The following is a 10,939-nucleotide window of genomic DNA, read 5'->3' on the forward strand; positions in this document are numbered from 1 at the left end:
CTAGTGTGTGTGAGTTGGAGGCTTCAAGTTTCCACATCACACTTATGTAAGTTGTATACTAGATCAGGAACTGTCTCCAAACTAGTTGTGTGCCACAAATCGTGCTCATAGGCTCAGATTTTCAGTGAGCACAGAAAAACTTTCCACTTTCAGCAGTTGAATATGAAAAAAGCCTTCTCAAACTCTGCACATGCATCATTCTGTACAGTGAAGCTAGGAACAAAAAGCAAGACACATTTTTGAGTGGAAGAGGACTTTAAGTTTATCTTGAAAATAATCATACATTATTAGAGTAACAGTCTTATATACACATTTTTTCCCTCATACAAGGCAGCGCAGACCCTCAGTGACCAAGCAACTTCACAGCATGTCCAGCAATTTCTCAACATTTCATGCATAAACCACCTGCAAGGTTTACCATCCACAGTTCATTCTCCATCTTAAATGACTGTAAACCCTTCAAGATGCTTTATTTTGCTATCCCAGTAAATACATGTTTGTTGTGGGTACGGATCTCAGTTCACAGGCCTGAGAAAGTCAATCCCGTTCAGCAGGTGAGAGGGCATTCTTCTTTTGTCCCTCTCCAGGCAGACTACGTAGGACCAAGTTTTTGTATTCTGTGGCGGAGCTCTGTGGAATCCAACAAAGGGCCAGACTGGGGTTCCTGTAAGTACACAGGGACTGTCCTGAAACACAAAAAGTATCTTACAGTCAGAAGAAAAGTAACATCACAGCATAGCAAATGTACCCTTCTTGAAGCAACAAGAGACTATCACTACAAGGGGTCTTTTTTTTTTCTCTGATAAATGTTCTGTTCAGACTAAGCACCTTAGATTAACACATTCAGATTGCATCTAGATCCGACTGAGACAGCTGCAGCTCATATTTGAAAATCTGTCTAACTTTATTACTTAAGTAAATTATATGTTTGATTTAATGTTACCCAGTGATTACATTTCCCCTGCATGCCAACAAAACTGAGGTGAAACGACATTATGTAGCACTACATGCTCCAACACTTTTTCCTGTAATGTGAACATGCAGAAAATTGTGGAATGAAGCTTTAAAACATGTCAGATCTTTGGATCAGGCAAATCAACTGTTTTTGGAAGATTTCTCATGCTATACACACACCAGACTGACTAAGGCCCTGTTTACACCTGGTATTAACATCCGTCTTGGTTGATCCGATCATAAGTGGACAGTTCTAAATACAGGTGTAAACACACCCAAGACGCATTGAGGACGGATTGAGAGCCGATCACTCTGATCACATTCGGAGGTGGTCTGGGCTGCATGTGACCACATCCTTTTAGTAGTGTAAACGCGATGCGTCCTGGGCCACATTGAAGGACCAACTGACTCAACTGATGTCCTCTATTTTCCAGCAGACCCTTCGTCCAAAGCTGTTCAACTTGTTAGATAACAGGATAAACAAATTATTTTGTTTTTCCTGTGAATTAAAAACATAATCCACCTCCCATTTGTTCCTGTTTTTCCCTTTCCCCTAACCGGATTCCCTCTTCAAATCGACAATTAGAATAGAAATTAAACTATTAATTTTTCTCTTGTCTGTTTAAAAAAATATTTCAGAAGCTAAACGTAGCTGTATAGTTTCCTCTGTCCTGTCAAGTTGATAACGACAGTTTTTAGTTTTGCTGTGCTGTTTGACATAATGAGCTCAGGATTTATAAGGAGGACGGCTGCTTTACTCCAAACAGTTTCACTGTATGAACCTGGACTGTGTGTGTGTAACAGCTGACCTATTGGATGTGTAGAAGAATACAGAACATTAATTAACATTAGATCCTGACTGACCTTGTAGGCGTGTTGGAGATTTAAATATTCAATGAAGTTATGCTGCTGTGTCTTGTGCGTAAATGCGCATGCAGCTGCGGGGAGATTGCTGCATCTCTCTCTCTCTCAATGCGGAATATTTATATATATCCTGAATATTTATCCTGTTATCAAACAATTGAACACAGCTTTTGACGAATAACGAATTAATTTGGTCTTTGAAAACAGAAATGATGTCCGTGTTTATTTGCATATAGAGCGGGGAAGTGAACACAAGTGGTCACTCAGGACGCATGTGGAGACGCATGTTAACGCCAGGTGTAAACAGACGTACTTAAAGCTGTCCACTTGTGGTCGAATCACCCGAGACGCATGGTAATACCAGGTGTAAACAGAGCCTAAGTGCATCTTAATTGTGGTTGGGGACACATTTGTGTTCACACCACTCTAAATAGTGTACAGTCATTTGCATTTATGACCACTTCTGAATATGGCTTGAACAATCAAATCCCACTGCATCTGCAGCACACTTTGGGTGCATTCACACTGATATTTAGATCTGTCCACATGTAACCGGATCCCCCAACATGCATTTTTGAATGAAGAGGGCTAAAGAGTACACAAGTAGCCTGTATGTATAGTATAAACTACATTCTAAAAGTCATTAAATGTAAGAATGACAGTGTCTTACTCTGTCGTGGACTGTGTGGTGAAACTCCAGGTCTTTTCCCAACAGGCAGCTGCCTCCCGTCTCCTGCCAAGCCTCCACAGAACTTCACCACACCACAGCCCTGCACCCACGTTATCTGGGACAGCACATACAGCATGATGACGTATTATGACAAAGTACAGATTCACTACAACCCTATGGTGCATTAATGCCAAACTGACTCATAAATGAACAGAATGGTAGGTGCTGTGTGTAAAAACATTAACGATAAGATGCAAAAATCATAATTACAGCAACGTTTTCACATTTCTTAAGTGGCTGCTCCTCATTAACAAACAGAAGTTTTGTGGAAGATTATTCTGTCTTGCACTCAGACACTTTCACAGTACGGTCATTACTAAGATATGTTGTTATAGATTAATATATTAATTTAAAATTCTAGTCAAGACCCTAACAATGAAAAATAATAATAATAATGGTGAAACACAAAAATCTCTGCCTTAGATTTCAATATTTTACTCAATATTTATTTTCATACTCAATAAACAAGAACAATAATATACTGAATGTGATGTCAAACTGTAGGGAAAATGTGTTTATCTAACTTTGAAATGAGGGAAAATTACAGTGGTATCAAGTAGTTAATAATCCCTGAGTAGAGTGTTAAGTGTCTGCGAATGGCTGACCTTAACTTGCTTCTGTATGACCAAGTTGTTAAGGTGCACTGGCAATAATCCTGTCAAAAACACATTTGAGCGCTGCTGTATACATCATTAAGATACAACTGTGTTGTGTGTACCTGGGAATGCCTGCAGGCTGAGCTGTAGGTCTTTCAGTGCCTCTCTGAGTTGGTCTGTCTGGGTGAAGCTGATGCCCCTACCAGCTAATGAAAGCCCCTTCAGCCTCTGCAGGATACACAGATCTGTTCTCTGCTTGTCAACCATGTCCGCACTAGGAATCTGTGGTTGGAACCCTTTAATTGAACAGACAGAATAACAAGCACAGTTAAAAATAGCTGGCAGTTTTCTTTGGAGAGACAACTTCTCTCCAAAGCATCAATAAAGCCAGAAAAGTACCCACCTTTTTTTTTAAAGCGCACCTTCACCAGCAGGTTGATACACCTGTAATGCAGAATACAGTCTTGTGTGTTTGTAAAGTGACATAAACATTTATGACAGAAATAAAGTCATTCCCATCTCACAGACCTTGTGTAGTGAGTCAAAGCTTGTTTCCAGTCCTTCAGGTGAGTGTGGCAGTGACCCTGGAGGAGGTAGGCAGCACCGGTCCAGAGCAGCATCGCCACCCTCTCCTCACCCTCTGCACACACAGCCCCGGTCTCAGCCTCACTCTTCTCATCTGGCTCTTCCAACACCACCTTCTCTGGCAGCAGCTCCAGTGTTGTGCTGATGACTTCATCGCACAGCGCCACGCAATCAACAGGCCGCCGGGCCATGAGCAAGGCAGCGCCAGCCTCCAGGTAGAGCTCAGGTAATCTGGGGAGTGAAGGCACCTCAGCATGTACCTGAGACAAACACAGCAAACAGATGTCAGTTAACAGCTTATGAAATTATTTTCCACCATACAAGACTTCTAGCATATTTGTTAAAAGACTGGACAAAAATTATATAATCATTAATATCCTGCTAGAACTCATCAGTAGTTAAATCATCTTGCGTGGCTGTGACTGTTTCAGTCTTACTCCGTGTTGATGTTCTGAGTGAAGAGCAGCAAGCAGATCCAGATAATATTCAACACTGTCTGACACCCTGCAGACACACAACAGAAACCAAACCCATTAAACAAACTCCAGTGTATGTGAGTGCTATTCTTAGATCAGTCTACAGTTTGTGATTTTCAGTAGTGGTCAGGTATCAGTGAAGCAGAGCTACAAACAGAGATTCTGAGCTCCATGCTGGTATTATCACCTCCCATGGAGCACACACTTCAGGGCCAAACTGTGGAGGACAGTGAGGGCAGAGGGGACAAAGAGCAGACTGCTCAGGGATTGGCTCCAGAGCAGTAAGGTCGGAGATAGGAGATGAGTATCAGCTACAACAGGCTCTGTGGCAGAGGGCAACATCAATGTCTGTGGGACAAGAGAGGTTTCATGTTTCAGTGTTCAGAATTACATTTATGTGAATGTGTCTTTGTGTTTTTGGTCCCACCTACTAAGGGCAATTCAACTACAAAAATATATCCAGAGAATACTTTAATAATAAAAATATTTTATCTGCATTTTTCATAAAAATACATAACTTCACCCATTTTTTCAGTGCTCTCACTATTCATGATTTAATGCAACAGAACTCATTGAGTTCCAGTGAGGCAAGAGATAAAATGCAGCTTTTCCTCCTACCTTCCCTCTATGTAAACTTAGCACAAAAAGTAAGGAAATTTGTGTTTGTGTTTGGTAGATTATTTCTTTGTTGTAACAATGCTTCTTGGCAATAAATCTTATACTGTTGGAAAGCCTGTTTATTTCCCTTTTAAATGGTGCCACATTTGTAACGAACATTCATTTGTGGGATGAGCAGCAGAGCTGAGTAAGTGGGTTGCGCCCATAAAAAATATGCCAAATCTTCTCTGCCAATGCCAAACAGCTTATTTTGCCATTGACTCTTGTTTGGTGTTTGGTGGATTGGATGATTGAAGTTTGAAGAAACAAGACATATTGGCAATTTAACAATTTATTCATTTAACAAACAGGAGCCTCAGTAGCGTGTGGAAGAACGATACACAGCCACAACGGCCTGGCACCTCCTCCTCATGCTGGTCACCAGCCTGGTCACACACTGCTGTGAGATGGCATCCCAGTCTTCAACCAGCATTTGTCGCAAGTCAGCTAATGTGGTTGTGTTGGTCACTCTGGCACGAACAGCACGCCCAAGCTGATCCCACAAGTGTTCAACGGGGTTGAGGTCAGGACTGCTGGCAGGCCATTCCATCCTCTCCACTCCCAAATTCTGGAGGTAGTCTCTGATAAACCCCACAAACCGACAAATGCTGGTTGAAGAATGAGATGCCATCCCACAGCAGAGTGTGACCAGGCTGGTGACCAGCATGAGGAGAAGGTGCCAGGCTGTTGTGGCTGTGTATCGTTCTTCCACACGCTACTGAGGCTAAATTGCCAATATGTCTTGTTTCTTCAAACTTCAATCATCCAATCCACCAAACACCAAACAAGAGTCAATGGCAGAATAAGCTGTTTGGCATTGGCAGAGAAGATTTGGCATATTTTTCATGGGCGCAACCCACATACTCAGCTCTGCTGCTCATCCCACAAATACATGTTCCTTACAAATGTGGCACCATTTAAAAGGGAAATAAACAGGCTTTCCAACAGTATAAGATTTATTGCCAAGAAGCATTGTTACAACAAAGAAATAATCTACCAAACACAAGTTTCCTTACTTTTTGTGCTAAGTTTATATATATACAGTTGTGCTCATAAGTTTACATACCCTGGTAGAATTTGTGAAATATTGGCCATTTTTTGGAAAATATGACTGATCATGCTGAAAACTTTTGTTTTATTTAGGGATAGTGGTCAGGTGAAGCCATTTATTTTCACATAATTGTGTTTGCCCTTTTTAAATCATGCCATGGGGAAAGCAAAAGAACTGTCAAGGACCTCCGAGAAAAGGGAGTTGAACTTTATAAATCCAAAGATATATATTTACTATACTATTATACTAGTCTACTATATTTATATATCCAAAGATTTGAAAATGCCAATCAGTAGTGTTCAAGCTCTGATAAAGAAGTGGAAAATTAAGGGTTCTGTTGATACCACGGTTGATGCCACGGTCAGGTAGAACAACAAAGATTTCAGCCACAAATGCCAGGAAAATTGTTCAGATTGCAAAGAAAAACCAACATGCAACTTCAGCTGAAAGTTACATGTGGCTGTTTCAAGATGCACAATAAGGAGGCACTTGAACAAAAATGGACTGCGCGGTCCAGTTGCCAGGAAAAAGCTGTTACTGTGCCAATGCCACAAAACAGTCCACTTACAATATGCCAAACAGCACCTAGACAAGCCTCAACACTTCTGGAACAAAGTTATTTGGAGTGATGAGACCAAAATTGAGTTTTATGGTCACAACTATAGACACTAAAAATGGTACACATCTTGCAGATTCTGCCAGGGTATGTAAACTTATGAGCACAACTCTATATGTACTGTATGTTACCCACTGAGTGCAGCAAACGAAGAGCTTGTATCTCAGCCTGTGTGTTCCTCAGCTGTCTGTAGATGAGTATGCTCTGGTAAAGAGCACATATACAGCGGGAGTCTGTCTCCAGCGCCTTCCTGAAACACTGCAATGCCATCTGAGGGCAGTTCTAGAGACAAGATGAAAACACAGTCACTCTCACTGCTGTTATGCCCATCATTTTCTGTTTGTGTGTGTAGATTTTGACTGCGTGTGTACCATATGGGCGAGGCAGGAGCCTGAGAGGAGGTGTGAGTATGCTACTAGAGTTCTGGGAGCTGGCAGGGAGGAAGCTGTCTGCAGATCAGTCAGCGCTTCTGAACTCTGACCCTCATTCAGCTTCTCTGCACCTTAATAAATCATAAAGAACACAGCAAAACACTGGATTAATTACTTTACAAACACAAGGAGTCTATTTATAAATCATTGACATAGATTCTTTGCCTTCAGTTAAAAGAAAAATGTCTCTGTTTTTACTTTTTAGAGCACAAGCACTATCTAGCATCTATCAATGCTACATTGCTATTGTCTGAAAATGTGTAACAGAACGTATTTACAAAATGTAGGTGTGCGAACAGGAGCAATTTTAAAAGTTAAAAAGAGTGAAGAATAAAGAGTCATAGTAGTTGATGGATATGAAATTTAACATGAGTGAAGTGGTGATGAACATGAAAAGTCAGTTTTGATCTTGTGGCTGATTATACATTCTTTAGGCAAAGTCCATTCTGACAACTTGAAGAAAGAAACTCTTTATCAGCCTCTCTATGCTGATCCTCAGGCTGCGGTAATGCCTCCCTGACAACAACAATCAAAATTCAAACACATATAAAAACGCAGCAGTTTGGATTCAAATAATATGTTTTATAATACTTTTCTGTTCTAAGTACAACAGTATTGGAGGTTGTCTGCTTCTGCACTGTTTTAATAGCATCCATGCAAAAAAGGTGAATAGATTATACCATGGTTATACCATGTCAATCAAACTAACATTAACTCTATGATTAAGCTCCATACAATAATCTGGTCTGGTCACACCAAACCATATCTGGTCCTTAAATATCCATAAACAAAAACATGAATGTTGCTGACCTTGGGCAATAAAGGTGCAGATCTGCAATAATTCAGTAAGTCCTCTTGGGTCCATCACCAATAGTGGAGCATTAGAAGATTTTCCCCTTGCCTCACTTCTCATGTCATCCCCAACTCCGGCAGACAGTGTCTCAAACAGAGAGGACAGCTCCTCCTGCCATCACAGGAAAAAAACACAACCTTTCATACTGATGAGTGGTATTCAATATACACCAAGTACGTAATTCTCAGTAAAATACAAACATTATGGAATAGTTTTAGGTTTTAATACCATTTTATTGACAATTACTAACAAATACAAGGTGGTCTTATCCTTCAAATTGTGCACTGGGCACACAAGTGACATTGGGAGAAATTGCACTTAAATTCACATTTCTACATGTTTTTCTACCAAAATTGTATTTCAAAACAAAAAAAAATGTAAACTTCTCTGTTGGATTTTGGAGGATAAATCCAACAATTGATAGTATTTGGCATGAGGCATTTGTCTCTGGCCTGAACAGGAACATGATGGGTAAAATAGTTACCAGGATTAGCAGATAAATCAGGTAAATTTATTTTGTTAGGATCCTGAACTTCTAAATGTATAAGGCACATATCCATATCACATAACTGTCTGGTTGGTTACATCATAAAACCAAAAAAAAAAAACATGCTGGAGCTCACTTGAACACTAGCTGAGAAACGCCTTTTGAAACATCTTACCTGAAGTTCCTGTATAGTTTTCAGCCTGCAGGTTGCCAGCCAGATTGCCCACTGCAGACAGAAAAGGTGCAGTACACTGGAATTCAAAGCTGTGTTCTCAACTGATTTGAGAACAATTTGCCAAATTACAGGGGGGTCTGAAGCCATGGGTTCATCTCCTGTCATCTGTAGAACTGCAGGGAACATGAGCAGGGAGGCTATAAGAGTCAGACTACCATGAAATTGGATGAAATTGGATTATTTTCCACGTCATCTCAGTCTCTGGTTTTATCGACCTTTTACAGCATAGACGTACCTCTTTCCGTGGCTTGTGTGAGGAGCAGCTCAGCTTCTGAAACCTGAGACAGAGCGATAGAGTACAAACAGGCATTGTACACGACTGACAGCTCCAACTGCATGTCTGCAAGAGGAGGAACACCTGCAGGAGAGCAACATGAGGTAGAAAGGAAAGGAGGAAGAGAAGAGGATAGAAAAAGGTGAGAGCTGAGTTCCCCAAATTCACAAAATAGAGTCTTTGTAGGATGAAGGTGTAAGATGGAGCACCTTGGATTTTCCTTAAAAGTTTGTGAAACTCAGAGGACCACCATCCCCGGCTCTGGTTTTGGTCTCGGCCCAAAGCATCTCCTCCTCCTTCTTGCTGCTAAAATAATGACGTGAAATGAAAAAATGAATGAAAAAAACATTATTGTCCACATTTGTTGCACAAAAGTAGAAATTCATCTTCAGCTTGCATGACAATCAACATCAGATATCACATCATACGTCACAAAAAAGATAAGTAAAAACATTCAAATACACTATATTAGAAGCAATTTTGTAAAAAAAAAAAAAAAAAAAAGAGCAAAGATTAAATTACCAAAAATTATTTGAAATAATTTATAATAATTTAAGACCAATTTAAGAAATAAAGTGCCAGGTGCTATGGGATTCAGAACAATATTGGCATGTCCATTAATTACGGGTTGATAACTTGGGACAGGAAGAAACACAGTGTTTGCTACATTTAGAGAATAGTAGGTGATGGAGTACATTCACTTAACTACTCTTCCAGTACAAGATTAAAGTGGTTGTACCCGTTTATTTACATTTTACGTTGCTTTATACTGCGATACTTTACTACAATTTAGAGGGAAATATAGTACTTTTTACTCCACTACATTTGTGTTATAGATATAGAAATATAGTAAATAGTAATATCTGATTTGTTTATAAAAATGTGATGGATTGTTACATAATAACCTACCAACAGAATATGTATAAAAATAAATTAAAATTAGCTCTCCCTAAACCAGCTACAGCATTAAAATGCTACTTACATGTAAGTGCGTCAGTCATAATTATATAGTCATATAATACAATCTATATGATACATTTAATCATCTGAAAGGACTTATTTTTGATATTTGAAGTATCTTTTGCTATCAATACTTCTGTTCTCTAAGTGAAAACTCCGAATGCAGGGTTTTTACTTGTAATAGAGTATTTCTGTAGTTTGGTGTTGGTACTTTTACTCAAGGAAAAAGCATGACTATTTCTTCATCACCGACATAATACAACATTAATGACTGTCCCCACCTAAAACATCACACACAACAGTGAAAGACAGTCTGTTTATAAAGCACTAAAGCCCACCAAAAGCATGAATTTACCATTAGTTAGAATCACACTGACTTTCTGCTCTCTTCATCTATTCCCGAGCATTAAAACACTTTTAAGTAACATTAAATCATCACGTACGTTAGCTAGAAGACGCTAACGTCAACAGATAAAAAAAGATCTTAACCTACCTTCCATTTGTTTACCAACTCGTTGTTTTCCTGAATCCATCTATCTACTAAAGGAGGTGGTTTATACATTTTATTAGACATTATATTGCTATTTTGGGGGAGGGATGGTGGCGTTTCATTTGAACTTTCCCTCGTCTGCCAAGGGGTACTAACAACCCGGAAGTAAACATCAGCACATCAGTGAGTTTACTGCTGCGGGGCTCTGCTGCCCCCTGTGGACATATTTGGAAGTGAAATTGACAGTCTGCTTAGAGCCCAGCAGGTGGTGCTGTGACAGAGTCCAGTCCAGCTGTTGTCTGGATCCTTCAGTCTCTGGATGGCACATTGCAACTAAACTGTGAAGTGCGGCTGCTGTTTGTTTCTTCATAACTCTGCACACAAACATACAGACACAATTAAAATTGTACGATCAATTCAATTCACTTCAATTCAATTAACTTCAATAAGCTTGTGTTGACAAAGCACAATTACAATTATGAAAGACAAGGTTAACGACTGAAATTAACAAAAATAATGTGAACAACAATATTGGTTAATAGAATAAAATATATAATAATATATATAAGTAATATAAGTAAGTATCAAGTTAGTATTGGTACAATTTCAATGTGACCTTAATGATGCAAGACAAAAACAATGCAAGTCTTAATCTATTGATAATAAAATAAAGAGATGTT

General features: G+C 39.5%; 1 protein-coding gene across 2 annotated transcripts; it reads right to left on the reverse strand.

Moving 5' to 3' along the window:
• Window positions 1-242: 242 nt before the first annotated feature.
• Window positions 243-10,443, reverse strand: fancg (FA complementation group G). 2 transcript variants are annotated; one of them, XM_044370575.1, is made up of 14 exons: window positions 10,263-10,442; window positions 9,019-9,115; window positions 8,771-8,893; window positions 8,476-8,648; window positions 7,771-7,924; window positions 6,901-7,031; window positions 6,665-6,811; window positions 4,393-4,553; window positions 4,167-4,233; window positions 3,673-3,989; window positions 3,548-3,588; window positions 3,267-3,440; window positions 2,489-2,603; window positions 243-686 (listed from the first exon to the last, which is right to left on the reverse strand). In XM_044370575.1, exons 1-14 carry the CDS (start codon window positions 10,341-10,343, stop codon window positions 593-595), a joined length of 1,875 nt encoding a protein of 624 aa, XP_044226510.1. In that variant the 5' UTR covers window positions 10,344-10,442; the 3' UTR covers window positions 243-592. The 2 variants fall into 2 exon arrangements, with proteins under 2 accessions (XP_044226510.1, XP_044226517.1); XM_044370582.1 differs by lacking the exons at window positions 243-686; window positions 2,489-2,603 and having other exon boundaries at window positions 3,325-3,444; window positions 3,551-3,588; window positions 10,263-10,443.
• Between the last annotated feature and the right edge of the window lie 496 nt (window positions 10,444-10,939).

The sequence above is a fragment of the Thunnus albacares genome, chromosome 2, assembly GCF_914725855.1.
Source record: "Thunnus albacares chromosome 2, fThuAlb1.1, whole genome shotgun sequence".
In the NCBI taxonomy this organism is placed as follows: Eukaryota; Metazoa; Chordata; class Actinopteri; order Scombriformes; family Scombridae; genus Thunnus; species Thunnus albacares.